Source organism: Coloeus monedula (assembly GCF_965178545.1).
Source record: "Coloeus monedula genome assembly, chromosome: 4".
Taxonomy (NCBI): Eukaryota; Metazoa; Chordata; class Aves; order Passeriformes; family Corvidae; genus Coloeus; species Coloeus monedula.
Window position 1 is genome coordinate 19882286 of NC_138784.1, and position 22571 is coordinate 19904856.

Here is a 22571-nt window from a genome sequence, read left to right on the forward strand (position 1 = left end):
GCGGCTTTTGGGAGGAGACATACAACAGAAGCAGGTTAAGAAAACTCTTTCTCTCAATTAACAGAATACTTCAGCAGGGCTTGATATACACGACCAGCCTGTCATCCTAGAGGCAGACAAATGGACCTGATTAACTGCACCCAAAGCAGGTCTGGAGCAAGCTTTATAGATCCTTCAGAACCATGAGACAATGTTCTGCCAGCAGAACTGTACAATGTAGGTACAAATCCCAAGGAGAGGAAGGAAAGTATGGTGTGCACAGCCTAAAAAAGCCCTGGCTTGCCTAACATCAGGTGAGCGCGAAGGGAGGGAGAAGGAGCTGGTGGGGAGCTCACCCTTTGAGCCTTTGTGTTCACCAGCAGCACGTCCAAAGCAAGGACTGCCAAGTAGCTCAAAGGCAACTGCTTCGGGCCAGACTTCCACCATAAAGCCCTTTTCAACACATAGTACTATCTAGCATTGCAGAGGTTCTGGATGAGCAAACCTCATCAGTCCACAATGAAGGTCCTGGGGAAATGTTCTTCCCAGAAATGTCAACAAGTTTGGATGAAAATTCACATGTGTTTTCAATCTCTTACCCATTTTAAAGTAAGCCTATAGAAAGGCAAGACAGCAAAGGTTCACACTTGCATTTGGGTGCCTTTCATGTCAAATGTTGAGCTAAAGGCTGCATTCTGTTCTTGGGTTTGTACAGAACTAACTGGGACTGACACTTGCCCCATGACTCCTGAGTGAACCACGGCACATAATTAATGCAATATGGCTACCAAGAACAGATGTGTCACTGAGAGAAGTGCAGGAGCACAGCTTCTTTGGAAAACAAACCAATCAACCAAACAAAATGAAACTGAACAATGAGATTCTTCCAAGATAAATCATTTATTTCTTACTAATTTTCTTGACGGAAGAGGTGCAATTTACCTGGTGCCAGGCTATCGCACTCTACCAACACCTCACTGGCCTGGGTTTTCAGTGGTGGCACGATGATCGTTCGGGGGTTCCCACTGCAGTGAGTCTCTGGAACCCCTTTGGTGTCGTAGCTGTTCCCATTATTCTGCCCTGTGCGATGTTGCACGGCGTAAGGGCTGTTGTTGCTGGAGGAATCGGAGTAGGGGGAGTCATGCACGGTGACACAGCTGATGACATTCTTCCTTTGCTTGGACAAGGTGCTGCAACACAAGCAGGCAAGTGGAAAGAGTGAACGGACAATGATCAACCTGACGCCATCAGAAAGCTCTGCCCGCAGCAGACAAGGTCTGTGAGGACAAAGCAGGGCCTTCAGTCCTCCGCCGGAGAGAGGCTCCTTAAGCCAAATCCCGGGCTTCAAAACTCCCTCGTTACTATTCCAGGAAAGCCTTCATGGAGGTCAAGGAGTGAGTAAGACATTGTGGATAGATCTTATATTCACACTGCTTAGAATAGCACTGAACCAGACTGCCAGATTTATTTTCAGACTGCTTTTTATGTATGTGTGCAGTAGAAGCCCAGCAGTTATACTATGCTTTGTTGCAAGTCTCACCACCCACACAAGAACGTGGCGGTTTCTCCCAGCCTTTCAGCAATGATTTAATAATAGATGCTATGACTTTTCATGCTTAAATTCCATGAATCTACAAAACACACACAATTCTATTTACTAATATGGTACAATGGACATATTCTCAAGAAGCATTTGAAAATAAGGAACAAATTACAAAGAAATGAGCGAAGTATGCAATGCTTTTGATTTTCTTTCCTTTCTCTGAACAGGTTCTGGGTCTCCTGACTCTAGTGTAGATTATCAAGGTCCTGCTGCAACTAATCTATGACATCAAAAAAGTGATTTAAAAGGAACATCAACACTTCCAAGATCAGTGCTGGAAGTTCATTAGACTAGACTGCATGAGTACGATTGGGATTTGCTCTGCTATTGTGTCTAATTATTCCTCATGGTTTCTCCTTCCTGTTATGAGCTTGCTTAGGGAGAAAAAGAGAGAGTGAGAAAGAGGAGGGAGGAAGGGGGATGGTGAAGATTTGCTTAAATGGCTCACATCCTTGACAGTGCGCAGACCTTGACTACAGAAAATAGCTGTTATGTTTCACTGATTGCATTATGTTGTTATGGCAACTGAAGTTTTTAAAATGATGAAAAGAAATGGATAGCACATAAAAAGCTAAGTAATTAGGCTTAATGGTGGAAACAGCCCCAACAGGAACAGAAATGCCACGAAGAAAAAGGCATCTTAACTTCATGAGGGTGCAGAGAGATCTCTTTCCCATGGAGTGTCCTCTCTGCTCTCTCAGTCTGGCTAGTCCAGTCCAGTCCAGCCCAGGGAACAGCTGATTAATCTGGTCTCAAGTCTGTGACAGAGCTGTTTTTCCCCTGGTCTCAGCATCTCTTCTTGCCCAAAGAAAGGTGGAGTAGACACTGATAACAGTTTCCTTCCAAGGACATTTTTTGCCTTATTTATTTTTCGTAGTTCTAAAGGAGCACTGGTGGGTTCCCTTCACCTTGCCCATCCCAAAGTCTCTCTGCCAGCATTCACAAACTGCAACTCACCATGCATCGGGGTTGAAAAATTATTTTCTTTTCCCTTTAAAGAACAGCTTGGGGTGCTGCATTCACAAACAAGTTCCCATCACACAGATTTTCCCTGGGCTATCATCACAGGATCCTGGTGTGCCCCGAGGAGGACAAAAGACCATGTTGTTCTACTCACAGTGAAAAACACAACTTGAGAGGCCCCTGCCATCCTAAAAGATTGTCAGTTGAAACAGCGCACATGATAGAGAAGGAGAGGGAGCTATTGCACAGCAGCTGGAAAGCAATCCTTCCAGGGGCAGGGATGGATGAAAAAGGAAAATGTACAACAGCAAACCCTCATATTCTGGCTTTTCACGAGGAGCTGGAGAGCACTGGATTAGAAATGGAAAGAGCAGCAGAGTATCTTAGATGGACAATGACTATGTGTAAAGAAAGATGTTGCAGTTTGGATATGCTGCTACGAAAGAAGAATATTAAGCCAATAAAAATGACTAATATTGCATCAATATTCCCCTCTCCATCAGTAGAAAGGCCTGTAATCACACATTTATGAGTATCCACGCTGCTTGCCCTTTGCCGCTACCCTTGGCTGCCAGTTGGGAAGAGAGACATATTCTTTATCTCTGACAGTTATTACATTTTATAAAGAAAAATCAAGTCACTAAAGAGTTTTCTGACAACTGATAAGGTCTAACTGTTCTTTTACAGTCCCTTCCTGATCTAAGTGGCTGAGCTGCTGAACTGGAAATACTTGCTCTCAGCTGACAATTGACGTGAGAAGGCTGAGCTGTAGAACTGGACGGGTAATTTTCTGTGTAATCTGTGCTATTTATTGTTTTAGTTTGGGCATATTTTTCACCAGTTTGATTGAGGGCTTGTCAAAACAGGTACCCTGGGAAGTCTTCTCCTTCAAAGTGTTAAAGCTCCTTGGCTACAATAAAAAATTCAAGTATAACTGTTTGGTTAAATAAATAAGTGACCCCAAACCCTTCCAGAGAAAGGGACCATATCAGAGTAGTAACTTATTTCATGGATGGGAATCTGAAAAGCACGAGAGCTATGGTCCTGCCAGGCCTTATGCAAGTGCTCAGCACTGCTAATACATGTCATCTCCCAAAGTCAACTGGACTATTCCTGTAACAGAGTTAAAGCCCATGGGTAAATATTTGCAGGATTAGGGCCCAAGTGATCAGCCTCTCGATTCAGCAGGCTGCATCATTTCAAGTACATGAGGAGTCCCACTGTAAGCAGCTGGATTTCTGTCTCTAGGAAAGGTAACAACTGTGGTTAATGTTACAGCAGGCAGAGAAGTCAGTTTGGTCTAATCACACGTGCCAAGAGCTCAGCACCTGCTGTATCAGAGCCTGCCCCAGAGATGAAGGGTGGGAATTTCAAAAACATCAAAGGCCCAACTCAAGCTGAAAATCAGCTGATTTACAGGCTTAAAGATACACTTTAATCCAAAATGGAGGCTTTTGAAAATTCAGCCCAGCAGTTAGCATTCCCCCTACTCAGAGTCTTCTTGCTAGCCAGCAGCTTTCCTCTTTCCAGCTCCCTCTAAGGACTCACTCAGCTGCTTGTCCCACTTCTCAGTAACCCAGGAGTTATCTGCGTGAGGCCCAGGCTGATGGATCGCCTTCCCTGCCCACAAACTATGAGGACTGAGAGCTTTTACCTGTTGACACAGCACTTGCCTACTCAGCAAGCTTACTGTATTCCTATAACTCAGCCACAGCTTTTGGGGATGTTTGTGCTTACACAGAAAAATACTATTAAAAGTCTTGCCCCCTTCCTATTAAGCTCTCTCCAAGCCTGGTAATTGCTTTCCCTCCTGCGTGCACAGAAGCGGCAGCAAATGTGATTTAGTAGTTTGGGGAGTCGCTCTGTGTTCCTGGTCAGCTCGTGTGCCTGCCTGCATTATGTGGGGAGGTATGTTTTAATTCTCCAGAGGAGGGACGGGGGAAGATTGGTGAAGTGGCAGTGAATCCATCTACACAGAATGAAAAACACTGAGCCAGGAAGGCTTTTTAACCCTTACTGCCAGGGTTTGTGTCCTCCTTTTCGGAACAGCAGATAAAATAAGCATTGCTTTGTACATTTATTATTAGTTTGTGAGTAGTATCCCCTTCCCACCTGGTCCTAAAGAGCTTATCCCCAAACTTGGACCCAAACCAATTCCTGTCTGTCCATTGTGCAGACACAGAGCATGACCATGCCTTTTAAGTAGAAGTGGGTTTTGGAGATGGCTCTCATCACATAACCTTCGTGAGTGCACAGCAGAGATGGATGTGGGTCCCTATTCCCTCCAGCAAGGAGAAGTCTGATAGAGGAAAGGGAAGGAAGGCAGTCTGTGCACAGGCACCCTGCAAGAAACTAAGGTGGTCATCTGAGATACTGTTAATGGCAAGGTGCTGAAAGGCAGATGTTGAGAACAAAAAGTGAGAGGAAATTAAGAAAAAGAAGATGCTGAACTAGGTGTTAAAACAATGCTGAATCCACCTCAATAGTCAAGGACAAGGAGACAACTCCTGTAACAATGCAACTTGAGATGATTTTCACTTGCTGAAGGCCCAGCCCAAAAGCTTGGTATGTGGCAGCGTTGCAGGAACAGATCTTTTTTTCCCTGAATACCTCGAGTTACAGCAGAATCACAGAAAAACCAAATGGTGTCTAGTGGGAGCAATTCTTCAGTGCGTGGTTCACTCCAAGAGCTACAAAACCTTTCAGTGCTGCTGACACTGTAGCAACAGTCTTTTAGCTCTCAAGGTCACCAGCTTGGCCTTCCAGCCTGGAGGATGAAGGGAGCCGTCGCACAACTGTGCCTTTGAACTGGTGTGCATATACACCAGGGCATGTTAGCTTTACCTCACATTGCAAAAACTCTGTTCCAGGTCTCTGAAAACTTAATAACATGTAAGCCTTTTAGGTTGCTGCTTCAGAATAATCCACCTATTCTAGGAAAGCATGGAGTCAGCCAACCAAAACTCACACCACAACTGCAATCACTCTCCTCATGTTGAAATCTTATGCCATGCATAGCTCAGTGTTGGGAACGTGCCCCCTCTCTTCAGCTCAGCCTCCATCCTGACCTGTTAATCTGCTCTCACCTTCTTTGTGAATTTGTGATGGTAAGAAATATTTATCAAGTACTACACTGAGGCCATTTTATTAGGCTATACAGCATGTGTCGTTGCTATTTAAGTCATATAAACTGAATTGCTTAGCAAGTTGTAAAGGTCCTGCTGCTGAAGGTCTGCTGACAGAGCTACTGTCTATCTCTGTAATTTTAAGTATTAGCTGCATGTTGGTGTCTTCTGGAGATGGAAGGCAGCAATCTTTTTACCAAATGACTGTGGTTAGTCAGTGTATTGCTATGCAGAGTCAGTGCATTACTATGCACAGCAGAACACAGCCACAATAGGCTAGATGTCAAAAGAGAATTACAAATGGTGTTTTGCCCCTCACATGTGCACATCAGCAAGTTGACAAAAACACCTGGTTTGTGCCTGCCAGCAATTTCTGTGTGTAAGGCTTCTGAAGTGGGCTCCACCACCACTGCATGACATGAACAAGGTGAGTAACAACCCACACCAGCTTACGCTCTGTTATAGAGCCGAGACTCACACAGAGACTACACCACAGAGCTTCCCATCTTAAGAGGGAAAACCCCACAACCCTGCAAGGATTTTGTGCCAGTGAACATGGTCAATGAGGCAGTTCCTCAACGTGCCGACACAACAGCAGTGGTCAGTCTGCCTTGCCCAGAAAGACAGTGATAAATGTCAGGAAGCCATGGAAAACCAAGGTGGAGAGATGTTACCTATGACACCAGCACAGGTAGTGGGGAACTGAGGGGCTCTCCTGCCTCTTTGGAAGCATCCCCAAAGCCACCCAGCTGAAGGCCACCACTGTATTGTTTCAAGGAGAGTCATGTTTTCCTTGGCTGCTGCACTCATTGCTTGGAGAGGAAGTCATCTAGGCACATCACAACAGTCATGTCCACTGCCCTTCCTTCCATCCCTTCCTCCTGCCATGCTCTGCAATGCATGGATGCAGAAACGTCCCTAACTGGACCACCAGTGCAGCCCAGTGCATCCCTCCCCAGGACGTTGCATGCTCTCTCTCCCCACCACAATTCCAAGGTGCCTTTGTGCCTCTCTGCTCTATGTCTCAGCTCTTGCTTTATTTCTCTCCACTTCTAAGCTTTAGAAATATTTAATCAAGGGAGGATTTAAATTTAAACCAGTGCAGCAGGTTGAAGCTGCATGCTGGGGAGTACGTAACCCCTATCACGTGCTACTCACTGTGTGCTCCAACCACTGCGACTGCACTTGCACTATCAGTCAGCTGCTCTGTGCACTAGACTTTCTTGCAAGTGCAAGTAGAGAAGCTAAAAAGGAATAAATTTAAAAAAAGAAATATCAATCTACTTTCTGTCTCGCTCTCTTCACACTGCTTTACAAGTAACAGTTAGACCTAATACCTCCTATTCAGAGTAAGTAACGGGGTTATTACCTTACAGCACAGCACTGGAAGTCTCTCTGCCTGATGAAATCTCCCTGTAAAGGACGCTGAGAGTGTACAAGCTCATTAAACAAACAGGGTGACAAAATAGTTTCCTGTTCATATAATGCTCTTTATAAGCAATTTTCCCCCCTGCTGTTCTATAGGACAAAATATCACATGCAAAAGTTTGTGAGCAGCAGAATCCAGGTAAAAATGGTTCCATTTGGTAAAAAGGTTCCCTTTTTATTTTGACCATTTCCATTTTATTTTCCTATTATTTACTTCTGTTTTGAAGAAACAAAACCCTCCATTAAACCAGAAAAGAGAAGTCTTCTCCTTAGTTAGTTAATTCCCTGACACTTTCTTTCCTTAAACAAAGGTCAAAACCTTTTGCAGTTTTGAAGCTCTTCCAGATTTCACTGTGTCGAGGGTATTACTACAAAAACCTCAATGTAGCCAGCAAAAAAGCCTTGGTTTTGATGAACTTACTTTTCTAATCAGGAATTTGCCCCCTGCAAAATCTCTGGCCATCTCTCTGAGGATGGGCCCTGCTGAACTGTAGCTGAGGCTCCTCCTCGGTGACTGTGCCTTAGGCACGGGGCTGGGGCCCAGTAGATGGCCCCCTTTGACAAGGCTCCACCGAGCAGGTCCTCCAGAGCTCATCTCACGCCACCTCCCCAGCACCTCTACCCAACAGGAGCCCAACATTTTCAGATGACTATTGATTTTATAAAGGTTACACCAAACTACCTTTATCAACAGTGCAAAACGAGCAATGTGCTGCCCTGCCGTCCTGATCAGCTGGTATTTCATAAACACATAACATAACACTTCCTACCCTTCAGTAGGAAAAGGAAAATTCTACTCACATCACAATCAATTTTTCAGATTTTTCTTTCACCAATAAAAAATGTGCATTCCCTGTATGAGAAAAGGTGTCCCTGCTGCTCTGGTATTGCAGAAAGGCTTTCCTTTCGGAGCAAATCCAAGTTGTAGGGCTCCTTTACTGCATCAGCAGTATCAATTTTTACCAATATTACCAGTACTTCTTAAACTGAGACTGACGAAACTCTTACACCACCAAAGGATCTACTTCTCACAACCAATCTCTCTTCACTGAGGAATCAATAAAATAAACATTTTTAGTCTCACAGGTCACAGGGCAATTTCTAGCCCTGCAAGAAGTAAAAGAAAGAAGTGCTGTAGCAAATTGAGGAGCTGATTCAATGACAGCGAAGTTAATGCAAAGTTACCACTGTTATCAGTAAGATGTGATCAGGCAACTACCTTTGATCTGTCAAATGCCCTATGATTTCTATATTCTAACCTAGAAAAAGCTAGTGTTTCTAGGATGTGAAAAATAGCACGTTTCAAGTGATTCCTTATTTTTCACCCCCACACCACAGCTATTGCCCAATATGGTAATATTTGCATATATGAGCCAGACAATGCATTCTTTGCATGGTTCCATTTTCAACTCGGATCCTGAACCTTTGGGCACTGATTACAGTAAGCACATACTTCACTGTCACTCCCATTTTTCTTGGAGCCAATAAAACAGGCAAGTAAAAACTTACAGGCACTTCCCTGAATGAGACAAATTTTGAATGAGAAAGACTTAATCAGGGACAAAGTCCACTGGCATTAAATGCTGATACAGCTCCTTGACTGGAAGCTACACTCTCACTCCAGCTGAGAATCCAGTCTTAACATCTACCCACGTCAAAAGGTACTGAGCAAATTGATTTTGCTCTCCTAGAGACTTTCACCAAAAAATTCTCATTCTGGCCATGCTGTTTTCCACCTGTGTCTCTACCTCTAATTCTCTATTTGCTCTGGTTACATCTGCACAGGCAATTTAACTCACTCGTGTCCATGCAAAAGGTCTCTACGTGGCTCAGAAGTTAAATCTAGCTCTTAAGCTCTGGCCTTTCTGGAATGCTGGCACCCTGGCACTCTATAGATATGCCATATGGATACAAAAAGTAGCCAGGGATCTGATCCCAGGCAGGAACGTGTCCGGAATATGCTTTAGTCATATCAAAGCCAGTTTGTTTATGTAAGTCTGGCTCCCAGGACAACTTTCCAAGCCCTTCGGCAGACCCAAATCTTTTAATACTTCAAACTCCCAACTCGATTTCCAGACATGCTCCTAAACTTTGTTCTGCCTGTCTTCCTGGAGAGGTGCTGAGTGAAGAAACTGGTCAGATGGCAGTGAAGTTGAAGCAGAGGAGACAACCACTGGCTGAAGTGGCTGCAGTATCCCAGCTCTTTCCTTCACCCCTCTCTGGACCCAAGAATGACACCCAGATGGTAAGTTTAAGGATTTGCACATAATGTCCTGAAGTCTGGGATCAGCAATGTGGGTAAACATGCTTTAAAAGAGCTCCCACGACCCCTGAGTTTTCACCATCTCTTTTGTTTGCCCTTCCTTTCCCGTAAGAGCCCTGGAAGAAGTGGCTTCTTATTTATAGTCCCCCTGACTTTCACACTGGTCTTCATGCAACTCCTCCTGGAAACATGCTTTCTACCCCCATCTAAGTAAGGGATGTTGTAGAAATTTTAAATTTTTTTTATTTTTAAAGTGAAATAGGTTAGGCTGTCCTGTGAACCACTGCATTCATGGCAAGGCTGACTCTGAGAGGCACTAAGCTCTTGCTGCCCAGTGGAGTTCACTAGCATGGAGAGAGGAATGGAAAGCAGCAGTGGCTGTTGGGAGGCATGCTGAAATTCCAGCCTGGATGCCTGAATCATATGGCTTTTCTTTACAGATTTTTAGCTCCTGAAGGCCAAATGTGTCTCGTCTGTTCTGTGCACATTTGCAGGCTTCACTTACCACCAGGCTGCAAAGATGCAGAGACACAGAAAGGTATCTTTGGTGATTAAAGGAAAATCTGCCATGGAGTGTGTTCTAAGTAAGTGAAAAATAATAATCTCTTGACAACACTGGAAGGATAAAGTTAAAAGTTTCCTACCTCAGTTACCAATATAGAGATGGTATAATTATTCAGCTGTTTGCAAAGCTACTTCTCTACATCTTACAAAGCAGAGCGATGTCTTGTGACTGGCATCAGATGGGAAACCCAGAGCACTTGCATGTGATGAAAGGTGCTGAAAGGACAGTCCTGGAAAATTAAGTCCTTTCTGATCCACAAGGGATGATCAGCAGTGGCAGCAGTCCTGGGCCATGCTGTTCACTTGGATAAGTTAAGTCTCTGAGGAGCAAACTCAGCCACCACTTTCTAGCCTCATCTATGCCTCTCTGCAGTGTCAGACAAAAAGTGGTTTCTGCCACTTTTATGATAGTTCAAGGATATTTTGGCAACACAATCCGGACTGAGCAGACCTCTTGCAATATATTTATCATTGTTGAGTGTTTATGACAGAACCATTGTTTTTGAGAGCTTTGTAAAGAAAAGTATTACATATGGAAGATGTCATTTAATGCTCTTTACAGATGCCTGGATCACTTAGAAAGAGAAAAGGCGAATTTAAGGTCCCTTCCTTCGAAGCCCTTCTTTCTGTCTTTGTTTTAAATATATGTCTCACTTACAGAGGCTCATCACCACTATCTAAAGTCTCCTTTCCACAAAAAGGAGATAGAGAAAACTGTTCTTTCCTCTTACAGATGGGAGACCACGGTATGGAAAAGACTACTACACTTCTCCAAGGCCACACAGCAAATGTAAAGCACAGAAGGGAGCATCACCTGAATCTGTAGAGTCCTCAGCTGGTAATTTTCCTCACAAATCAAAGACAACCAGGCTGCTGAGACCCAAACGTACCTCCTGGAACCCTACAACCTGCAACTCCAACCCTTCTACGCCCCTCACTCCTTCTCCTGCACCCAGTGAAGAGCAGAGAACTCCTGCTCACCTGGTGGGTGCATGCTTCTGCTCTTCCTCTTCATCCGTGTCGCTGCTGATGGTGATGACGCTGACGGCGGGGCTGGGGGTGTCGGGGATGACGATCGTCTGCCGCTGCCGCTCCCGCGTGCTGCTCGTGGCCACGTCGCCCCAGCCGCACGTGAGCGAGGTGCTGCAGGCAGGGCTGTTGTGCACCATGGCACAGCGGGGAGGGGTGTTCTCCTTCACTCGTTTTGACCGCTGGGGCGAGCTGATGGACTGAGAGGATGAAACTTCATAGGTGGATGCATTTCTGGAAAGGGGAAGAAGTGTTAGTTGGTTAAAACTCTGTATGTTTAAGTCGCCCGTTGCCATGGTTTGTGAGTCCTGGTCTCTGATTCAGTAGCACTGGGTTATGGAGTCTGGGAAAACTGCAAAATTGGCAGAGTCACTTCTTCAAAGAAGACAGTGCCTTGCATGACTTACTCATATAATTGGCTGAAAAGTAGTTTCTTTTAGTAAAAAAATTTAAATTTGTTTTCCCTAGAAATTTCCATATGAGAACTGCTGCCTCTCAGGAGTTTGCACTGGGAGGGTGAAGGCCAGTCACTCCACCCACACATACAGAACAAAGGCAGGCACAGCACGGCTGACACAGGAGGAAGAGCCACCCAAATGATAATCCCTTTCTCCTGTATCCTGCATGGATGCATCGTGACCAGATATTTTTTGGCCAGAAAAAAACTAGAGCTAAAACTAGAATTTGTTGTGGAAAACAACAATCACTTATCAGAAAAACTGCTCTTTTTAAACAGAAATGAATTGCTGTTTAAGAATCTTTTTCAATGAACTTTCCTGCTCCATACTTTATCCTCTAGGATGTGATGTCCCATGGATGAAAGCAGGCAGATGGGAGGACATATACTCAGTTTTATTTCATTCCCATGTGAAGCAGCATACAACATATATAAATCAGAAAGAAAAAAACAATATATTTATTATACAGTAAAGAAACATTCCCAGTCTTCCTATTTCAGCTTCCCTGCCTGACCAGTTGGAAAAGGCCCACTTGGATCAGGGATCCAAACACACCCCTATCTGCCAAACAGTGCAGTGTGGGTCTACAGATGGGGTTATTTACCAAAGCACACTGACTGAAGCCCATTTCACTCATTTCCCACACTTCCTTTCTTGGTTGTATTTCTTTACACTACTGCAGAACATCTGGAGATTCAAAAAGGAAGAAAACCTTAAAGTTCTGGTTTTGTTCTACAGTGGAGCCTGGGCTGCGTGTTCAGCCTGGCCTGAAAGCTAACAAAAGGAATAGGTGGCATCCATCAAAAGGAAGTCACCCTGGCAGTATATCACACTACACCAACTTACACAGGCTCTTTTGCATAACAAATGGCTGCACAGTAGCATTCAAAGTGGTTTTTGAATACCAATGAGCAGCGTGGAGTACCCTCCTCTCAAAAAGGAGCATGGTTCCTCATTTGGCACAAAAAGAGTCACAGTCAATGAATTCGTAGTAACCGTTTGCTGGGAGAGTGCCCCATTCCTCCTGGACACCACCACCCCGCCCTAGAAGTGACGGGAGAGGGGAGACCCTGCACAGGCACACTGGCTGCAACAGGCACTCTCTTTTGCTGGCTTGCTGGGGACAGAGCTGCCTCTCTGTGTTATGAATAGACTAAGACAGCTGGAGCCCACCCAAAGTAAATCCAACATTAGAGACCAGATAAATGGGAAGGATTTAAATAGTTGCCTCTTAACTTGAGTCAAACTGGTTGCGAACTCAAAGCCCCTCTGGCCCCAGTCCAGTCACCCAGGAAAGCCACAAGCTCAAGTTTTTGCCACTGCACAAGTGGTGACCCCTTTTGGTTCTCTCCCCTTCACTGTTTTGTGGTTTTTTCATTTAAAAAAGAAGTGTGATAGTTGCACAGCCCAAGGACCTTATCCAGAAAAACTGTGCATACACCTGAACAGCCTTGTCCTCTAAACAAGATTACAGTGCTGTGACAGGCACTGCAACAATCCTACAATCTGAGCTGTGCAAGAAACCCCAGACTCCTCCTTCCAGAGCCAAATGGTCCTACCAAGAGATGACAGATTCTAGACTGCCCAGTATGAGATATCCTTATAAAATGCTCCCTGTTTTATGCTGCCATGATTATAAGGCCAGGATATAATAATGGGTATCTGTTGCTGGTGTGGACTGTTGAAGACAGGGGCTAATGATCTATGTTAGAAGCTAGAGAGCTCAGGTGGCCTAAAGCCACCCCACTCCTCCACTCCACGTGGCCATAAAGCTCAGAAGACTGGTCATCACCCCATTGCTTTTGAAAGGGCAGATCTTGTGTGCGCACATCAGGCACATGTTCCTGAAGATGCAGCCCTCTCAAGGTGCAAACACTGCACCTCAGCAATGTTTCTTCCAGATGATGTGGGAAGAAAAGGTGTGGCAACTGGGCACTGTGCCACACCGACCTAAGAACATGGTTACATTTTTAAATCGTGGTGACTACAGGGCCTCGGGTAACTGCAGCAGCGCAACAAACTGTATGAACAGGGCCTGAGCCTCCCATCCTGCATCTTCTCCAGCCACTAACTCCCACACAAAACGATGCTCACTGTGTATATAACACACCTGACTACCTCCTGGCTACCGAAGAGGTGAGGCAGCGAAGAGCCCCATCACAAAATGTGTGATCTAATCCCCCACAGGCGTCAGCGAGCACCTCCCTCACCAGCACGCCGGCGTGGCGGGGCCGCAGTCGGAAGCGCCCAGGCAGGGAGCCCCCGGCACTCACCGTGGAGCTGACTGGTGCTGCTTGCTCTTCCTGGCGGAGGTGGCGGTGGGCGGCTGGCGCATGACGTGAGCGACGCCCACGTTGACGGGCTGGGCGGCGGGCAGGGCCACGTGGCTGGCCAGCAGCGTGGGCTGCTGCATGATGGGGTTGTAGTGGCTGCCGTGGGCGTGCGTGTTCCTGCACAGCGGGGACACAGGCACACGTTTAGAATGCAACCGGCGGCTCCTCAGCAGGCTCTTCCACAGCCTCCCACCGAGGTGCCCTCTCCTCCAGGGCCTGCTGGGCTCCCAGGGTGGAGCGTTTTCCCCAGGGAACAGACTGAAGGAGTGGTGTGGGCACAGCATTCCACTCCGAGAGCATGGAGCAGAGAAGTCTCCCATAGCTCTCAGACAGTGGGATCACAGGCTGCAGCCCTTCTCCCCTCAGCCCTGTAGCCTCACAAGACCCCAGCCCTCATGCCCCCTCCAGCACCTGTGGGTACTTTAGGGCACCTCCAAACACCTCCAGTTTACCTCCAGTCTGCCAGCGGTTGGGTGCCTGCCATGGACTCTGGGATGACGGTCGCGTGCTGGACAGAAGTGTGGGTGGCCACCCCGGTCAGCTGCTGCCAGGCGGGAGGGAGCAGGATCTGCTGAGTGCCACTGGGCCATGCTTGCTGTCAGACAGAGGGAAAGCAATTTCTTAACAAAAGGCATCAAGCACAGAACACGAGCGATGGTCCATGCTCAGCTGGGGCCCCTAATAATGATCATGGTCGTACTACATAGCTCTTACCACCTTTCAGTCACAGATGACATCACTGTTAGGAAACCACAGCAAAAGCAGGAATAGTTATTAATATAGAGAATGCAAAGGAGGGGGCAAAAAAATCCCTGCCATACAAAGCAGCAGCTGTGTTTTAGGTTAAACTGGGAATGGAAGGGATCAAAACTTGTTGGCATTTCAACCCAAACATCAGATTTTTTAGCACCGTCTAATTTTGGATCCCTAGATCATCTGGGCACTACTGGCTCCATTGTTAATTTCCCCTTTCTACAGCCAGCTTACTTTCTCAAATAATGCACAGCTACACATTGCATGCCTGTCCTCTCCACGTGTTCTCCAGCTTTTACCCCCCCTCTTAGAGGGAGGAAAATCTCTGCCTGTGAGTTGAGCCATCATTCTGCTATGCAATCACCCCTCCAGCTGTGCTGCCACAGGCATGACTCAGGTTGTCCTGCTCCAGTGACTCCACACAAGTCAGATGGTTGTTTTTAGAACTTGGGAAACTTTCTTTGCTATGTGCTGCCTGAACGTGGCTCTGGCAGCTTTTCGCTGCTGGGCTGAGGAACTCAGGGGTATGAGCTACAGCCCACCTTAGTCCTAACCTGCACTACTGTACTGGACCTGTGTTGTGTTATCTCACTGCTCTAAGGAGGCTAAACTTGAGGGGAGGCTTCCTCCAGGCATGCATTTATCCCCTTCCCTATCCTCACAAGGATCAAGGCTGCTATAGTGAGGCCTCTCAGCAACATCTGCAAAGGATGGAGAGTCACAAGGCTCCTGAGAGCCCTTCATCTAGGGAGCCACAACCATGGACTGGTGCTGCTTGGAGCAGGCAAAAGGACGAGGCAAAGGCACAAAAAGATCAGGGAGGAAAAAAGCCTTCTTATTATTCTCTTTTCTTTTTTTACCTCAGCTTTGCTTTAAAAGAGGAGACTAAACTACTGTTGCAGTCAATCCCAGGGGACTACCTGGATTTACTTGCAGACAAAACTGCTTCCTCCCTTTTCAGGAAGGGAATGGAACAAATCTAAGCTCCTTGTCCAACTGCAGTGCATAAATTTAGATGCAGTGTCAGGGCCTAGGCACAAATTCCTCAGTTATTAGGTAAGGACCACTGAATCATTTAATCTGCAGATAAGACTTGTCTAGGCTGATCCACCAGCACAGTGTGCTGTGCTTACACATGGAAGGCTTGTGCTGGCAGCGGCAGCCTGGTCCCAGTTAGTGCATTACTACAAAATTTTGCTGGAGTGGTGGAGCAATGCTCTGGCTCTTGTCCTCAGGAGCTGGTGGGTCCCCTGGTGTGACCGAGCTCGTGCTCCGGATATAGAGCAGAAACAACTAATGGAATAACGTGTTTGTTTTGAAAGCCAGTGGCAGGATCTCTGTGGGAAGTGTTGTTGGGAAGGAGTTAAAAGGAGAGAAAATCCAGAATCCAGGGTGTTATTCAAGGACAAGGGGACAGTTCTGGGTCACACCATGGAAGCCTGCCAGAAAACTGTACCGCTTTGCCTCTTTTGAGATCTGAAGCCGCAGTGAGGTATTAGTAAAGACAGGATCAGTCTCCTTTCACTGGCCTCTGTGCATACAGTATGTGGACCACACTCACACTTGCTTGAGAGGGTGAAAAGAGACCCAGAGAAGTTACAACCAAGTTACTTTAGCCACTGACCCTGCATCTTGCAGCCTGCTTGCTCTGTCTTGCACTGCCTAGCTCCATGCCACAGGCTGCAGACACACAGCTGCCAGAGATGATGCTCAAGCTCTGTCAGTGCCTCTGCCCTGGATCCCTTGTCCGAGACACCTGGTCTTGCACAAAATGCTCAGGAAGAACCCGATGCCACCTGCACTGAGATGCAGTAAGGCTTTACCAGCCACAGGCATCCTGAGGAGGGCAAGTACAGAAACCTGTGCCATGTGCTGGACAGGGGAGAAAGCCTGATGGCACTACACAGCTCTGGGAGAGCAAGGAGCAGCACCATGCCTGATCAGTGGGACAAATAAAGCAGGAGACAGACAGAAGTGGGCTCTGGAGGTGCTGCACTCTCTGCTGGGGCCAGTCCCTCTTGCAGTCGCAGCAGTCACACGGCCCAGGCTGAAGAGCATTAGATAAGCAGCTGTGCATGAGAGGAACAGCTCTCTGCTGGGAGAGAGACACGCAGCCGCCGAGATCAGATGTGACTACAATGCATCACAAAGAAGCTGTGTTTTTCCATTCAGAAAAACTGGAATTGGGTACAGATTTGTTTATCAGACCAGCTGCTCAGCCCGAACCGAGCGAGGCCCACGGACACCAGATGCCACCGGCATCAATCAGAGCGCCCTGCCATCAGAGACAGCTCGCATTTCTCATCGTGCGAGACAAACAGGCACAGCAACAGGCACATTGCCGCTCTTGGATTACATCAAAAATTAAAAATCTATGCAAGTGGCATGTTTCTGTTTTGCAGAAACAGCCAGAATTCCCCTTTGGAAGTGACAGTGAATGAAATGTCAGTAGAAAGTATGAAAGGAGGAGGCCATGAAGTGGGTGTTCAGAGGCAGCACTGCTATTGGTAACCTGTGGGCAGGAGGGTGCTCAGGAGGAGCTTTATTACCAAGCACTCCTCACTTGCATAGAGCCCAACGAGACCACCACGAGAAGAAAGAAGGAGCTGGAGGTACTGAGATCTTTCAGGACCCTGCTGTCTTTGAGATGCTTCAGATCCAACCCTCACCTCTTCAAGCCCAAATAATAGCACACCACAGGAGGCCTGGCAGAATGGTGGGGGCATGTAAAGCTCTGTGACCTCCTTTGCTCACTGCCTTGGCTGACTTCTTGCACAAGCAAGAGGTGCCAGCCACTGAGCCTGCACAGACTGCTCCTTGCTTTGCCATGGCTTTTGTTCCCCTGCCTCTTAGGCTCTCCTTTCCTACCAAACAAGGGAGGTGGCCCATGTCAGCTGTTAAAACAGGCTGCAGTAGAGACCGGTTTGATGTTTCAGACAGCTCTCTGACAAAGGCTCTGTTATTGGGAAGGGGCAGGGCACACTAGCTGATGGAAACCACACAAGCTGCAAGTTGCATTTTGATCTGTCTTCACCAGATAAGTGTGACTGGCAGCTGGCAAAAGAAGGCAATAACACCAACAGTCTTAACCCAGCAGTGCAATGCACAGGCGTAAACCCTGAAGTCTACTGGTACCTGACTGCATATGAACCTGCTGGCATGGAAGATCAAACAAGCCTGAGACAGAGACATGCCTTTGTAACTAGTAACTGGTCATCTTTTCCAGGTTGCACAACTTAGTCTTAAGTATAGTAGGGGCTTTTTTTCCCCTGTCTGGTATCAGCATGGCACCAGTCCAAAAACAGTCGGGGCAGATTCATTGAAGCCAGCACAAGGAGGAATGAACTGCTCCTCTGGTCTGAGGAGGTGGGGTACGCCTTGTGGATGTGCATGTGATCAGTAGCACCCATTCCTGTTTGGTTTTTTTCTAGGAGGAACCATGCTTTTCCTGTGAGAACATTTCAGACAATTGTGCCAGTAAGAACTGCTGACAAGGAGAGCTCCTTGAGTGTGGGGCTCTTGCCTCTGCCTCCTACATCTCTCTCATACCTCAAGAGCAGAGGTGCAGCTCATAAAACAGAATAGTGAAAACCTAAAGCATGAAAGATATTTATCAGCAGCATGGAATTCAATGCAACTCCTGGCTGCAAACTACCCCCAAGATTACAAGTTAAGGAGGATGCAAGAAGGTTATTGTTGGTCTCTTCTCAGCTGAGGCCTGACACTGCTTTCTCTGAGGCTTTCCCACTGATTCCAGTAGAAAAGCAGAAGGAAAGAAGGTTTTTCCAGTGGCTTTCACAACTCTGACATAGTTTTTGAGCAGAACAATGAGCTGGGGGAGATTTTGACATTTCAGAGAAAGCTGCAGATCCACGTACAGCTACCCAAGTCTCTGAACTGCACCACAGAAGGCCCTCAGAGAAAGCTTCTCTCCTCAGCCTCCAAGAGCTAAACACCACAGCAATTACCTGCTGAGCTCGGTGCCTTTAGAATTGCTTACCTGTGCGAGGAGTCCTGGCTGGATCTGAAGAGGCTGGGCCCCAGGAGCCTGAGTGACAATGGGAACGGCGTTCTCCATCCGAACCGAGTACCCAGCGTGCTTCGAAGGCGAGGCTTGTAACCCTGTTCCACCAGCACAGAAGGTACAGCATAAGCCACCAGCAGCATCGCCAGGAACAGGGGCTGGCTTTCAGAGATGCCTAAGGGCACTCACTGATGTCCACTTAAACTGCAGTGCTCAGACCCTCTGAATGATCAGCTATCAGAGTGCCACATGTTCTACCCTGGCCCAAAGACATCCATCAAATATTCACAAACACGACACGTGTATAAGGGTGCAGAAAAGACATTTCCAAAGGCACTAAGGGACTAACTGAGTTCATATTTTTAGGGCACCTCAAATGCAAAGGAAATATTTCAATACAGTGTGTACAGGGAGAAAAGGAAAAGAGGGGAGTGAATGGCTTTTCTTCCCCATATTCTCTGGTTTAACAACAAGAAATGCTCTTTGTCAGCCAAAACCCACTGCTATGTGAGAATGCTCTCTTTACACCGAAGTGGGATGGGCATCCAGAACTCCATACTCCCTCAGCCTTGATGGGGACAGGTGATCTTCTCTCGCACAGTTTCTTGGGACTCATATTTAAAAGGCCCTAGCACACCCCAAACTCCAATCACTACTGACTGAGCCCCACATGAGCCTAACTGACCTGGAGGATGCTTCCCTCTCCAGCACCTTAGTGCATGGCACAGTCTGTGCTGCCTCCTCCACTTCAGAGCCTTCTCAAGGCAGCAAGCTGAAGATGGTGGCTTACATACTCCACTTCTGAAGTCAAACCCTTGAGATGCATTTTAACTACGCAGAAGAGGTCTAGCTAAACTTCTCTAGTTCAAAAGAGCTTTGGTAATCTTGCAGAATATTTAACAAGTGCCTGGAGACTAATGCACAGACAGGCTTGTAGAAATGAAGAGCAGAAGCTGCACCAGCTGAACCGAGGTCTGTTTAGACCACTTCCTACAGATACTTGGCTAGTTTTCCCAAATTGCTACAGCATGTCAAGTCAAGAGAAGGACAAGTGGTTAACACTGAGCATCTCCCAAGTTGTCTGACAGTAGTACCTACCACTAGTATACACAGGCAGAGCTGTTTGCAGCAGGGCTGGAGCTAAGGGAATTGTCCTCATAAATGATCATGAGCATCTGTTATGGGGGAGAACCCTCGTCTCCACCAGCACCACACTCCCTGTTGCATTACCCTCCTGAGTTCCCTTTTTAGCACTGAGAGTCACTGAGAAGTGACAGTATGACCCATTACACATGTACTGATTTACTGGTATTGTGTGGGAAAACTTTCAATTTACCTAAATATGTCAGAAGAGCCTTGAACTTTGCTCAGGGCAAAGGATGACAAGTCTCACATATTCTCCCCCAGCCCCTTCTCAGTATCTGCCCCATCGTTTTAGACCAGCTGCCTCCAACTCAGGATGTTAGAGGTGCCTGCAAGATCCTCTGCCAACGCAAACCCTTCCATCTGCAACAACCTCACTGCTCTGATTTACTAGGCCAGCCCTTTTTTCTGCCATGTGACCTGCACTGAGAAAACTCATTTCCAACAAGATCTGGATAAAGCAGCAGGCCAAGACCTGGTGAGGCTGTCACTTACCTTGGAAGCCTGGTGGGCAGACGATGAGGGCTTGCTGTAAGGGGTCTGGCCGGGCACAGATCTGCGCTGTTCCCGTCTGCAGGGGCATGCTCCGCTGGGCCACCGCAGCCATGGACGCCGCTGAGGGCTGGTAGAGTGCAGATTGGTAATTTAGTATGGAGACCTCAGGGTTGGCTAAGGAAATAGTGGCACTGGAGGAGGTGGGAGCCAGGTTGGTGGTCTAAAGGAATGACGGGAATTAAAACAAAAAACAAACAAAAAATGAGGGAGATGGGTACGTTGGAAGAAGCAAAATCCAAAAAATAATAAAGTAAAATAGTGTAAGACGAAATAAAAACCAAACTAAAACAGCAAACAAGGGGTAGAACAGGACACTGAGGAGCAAAGAGACAAGGGCAGTGCTGGGGGAGGGATCACTGTCTGCCTGAGTAACCACAGCTGTACCATGCCCTGGGACCTCCAGCCACACGGTGCTGCTCAGAGGCACAGCACATTCCCTACAGCAGAACTGCAGCCCCATTTCTCACCCAACTGGCTCTGATTTGCAGCATGATGAAGATGGGCTCAGAAAATGTTGCTATCCATAAATTACACTGTTCACTCATTATGTACATAGCTCTAGAAGCTGCTCATATTTCTTAGGTGAAATAGACTCAGCACCTCCATGCCCTGTGAAATCTCATCCTGAGAGGGGAAATCCATTTCTGACCTTTCCTCTTAGATACCTTGTATCTAAGATGGCACATGCCCCTTGAATTATGTTTGGAATTTGAAGTAATCAGAAGGCATAACACGGCCTTCTACGCTAATACTTGCAAAGTCCAAACTTCACTTGACTTGTCTTTAAAATCTTTTGGAGCAGAAACTCCAGTAAGGGGATGTTTCAAAGCCAAAAAATCAGCCCAGAGTTCCGCAAAAATCTAGAAATCTGAAGACTTTTTTTTAAAACTTGGACTGAGTCTAACAGTTGCAGGCAACTAAACAGCTCTGCCACTGCTCTAAATATATGTTCTTAGCAAGCATGTCTAGGGAGCCAGACACTACCAGACCAGAGCCCATCCTTCCCCTCTGTCCAAACATGCCGGCAACACTGCTGGAGAAAGGTCAGACAACACTTTCTCATGGTGAGTGTATGAACCCAGGAGGAGGCTTTGATCAAGGTGCAGGAGAGAGCAGAGTAAGCATTTTGCACTGCCCTGGTTGCCACTGGACCCATGCTGCACGGCCACAGCCACAGCCATGAAGGATGTGACAAGAAAGCATTTCTTCCTCCTCCCCATCCCCTCTCAGTGCAGAGGCTGTGAATTGCAATCTGCTCTCCTGTGCAACGCACTGAGCAGCAACCACGGCAGCTCCCACACTCGTAAGCTCAGAAGCCATAACTGGAAGGAGGCGATCCCCTGATACTGTGCAGAGACAGGAAACAAAAGAAAGCCAAGACGAGTGGCATGTTGAAGAGAATTGTGAAAGGCTTAGAGCTTGTTCAAATTAAAACGCCCTTCCTAGAAATATTTCTACCAATTCCTCTAGGAACACTGGGGATACTGGTTCTGCTCACAACACACACCCCTTAGGAGAATTCAGAAATGACCATGGATCTCCCCAGCTAACAACTGATCTTAATGTCAAGTGAATTGCAAGGAAATGAAAGCAAGTCTGCCTTTTGTACAAGTAACTATGGTACAAACGGTGCCTCTGCCCTGCAGCTGGGGCCTAGGGGAGCATGTAGCATGTGTTTCTTTAGTCAGCATCTCAGAAACAGCTTAGAAAGGGAACTGGTGTTTGTAACTAAAACCCTCTCGCACTAAGTCATGACCTATCTCTGTACCTGCTTGAATTGTTTCAAAAGACCTTCTGTGATCACATGTATCAAGACCTGAGTGATGAAGTCTGGTTTTCTGACTGACACAGGAGCACCCTGCACGTCTACACGGACTCCTTTTGCTCCCTTGCTTTCCAAAAACCATTTCCGCAATGCCACCTGCAATCTCTAGAGTGAATCTTGAGCAGGCTGTTCCCAAAAGGCTTCAAAGACAGCAGCTATTTCTTGAGCTTCAGTCTCCTAGAGTGCTCTCCCTGGAGAGCTTCCTTTCACTGCTGTGATACAGTACCACAGCAAACAGCTTAGCCTGCTGGTCACATAAAATTTGTTAACACAGCACCCCCCAACCATGGGGCAAGTAAAACTAATACAAAGCATGATTATAAAGCCAGAGTCCCCAAAACTAGAATGCAGTGTGTTCACAGTGGGGTCATATGCACATGGTCCCCGTATCAACTGTGGCTCCTGAAGTAAAAGCAATGAGAGATAAGAATAAACATTATCACTAAACTCTTCTGTCCTGTTGATCAGTTACAATGCTGTGTCTGTTACAGAGGGTTTAAATTCATTTTACTTCAATGTCAATTTG

General features: G+C 46.8%; 1 protein-coding gene across 3 annotated transcripts in view; it reads right to left on the bottom strand.

Moving 5' to 3' along the window:
- The window catches only part of HIPK2 (homeodomain interacting protein kinase 2), a 138710-nt gene that overhangs the window by 13499 nt on the left and 102640 nt on the right, over positions 1-22571 (bottom strand). For 2 of the 3 annotated variants that reach the window (XM_082280216.1, XM_082280217.1), the window contains exons 8-13: positions 20161-20380; positions 18499-18620; positions 14198-14340; positions 13686-13862; positions 10907-11188; positions 922-1169 (exon numbers count right to left, since the gene is read on the bottom strand). In XM_082280216.1, coding sequence (XP_082136342.1) covers positions 922-1169; positions 10907-11188; positions 13686-13862; positions 14198-14340; positions 18499-18620; positions 20161-20380 — 1192 coding nt within the window. The remainder of the gene's footprint in view (positions 1-921; positions 1170-10906; positions 11189-13685; positions 13863-14197; positions 14341-18498; positions 18621-20160; positions 20381-22571) is intronic. The other variant, XM_082280218.1, reaches the window with a different exon arrangement.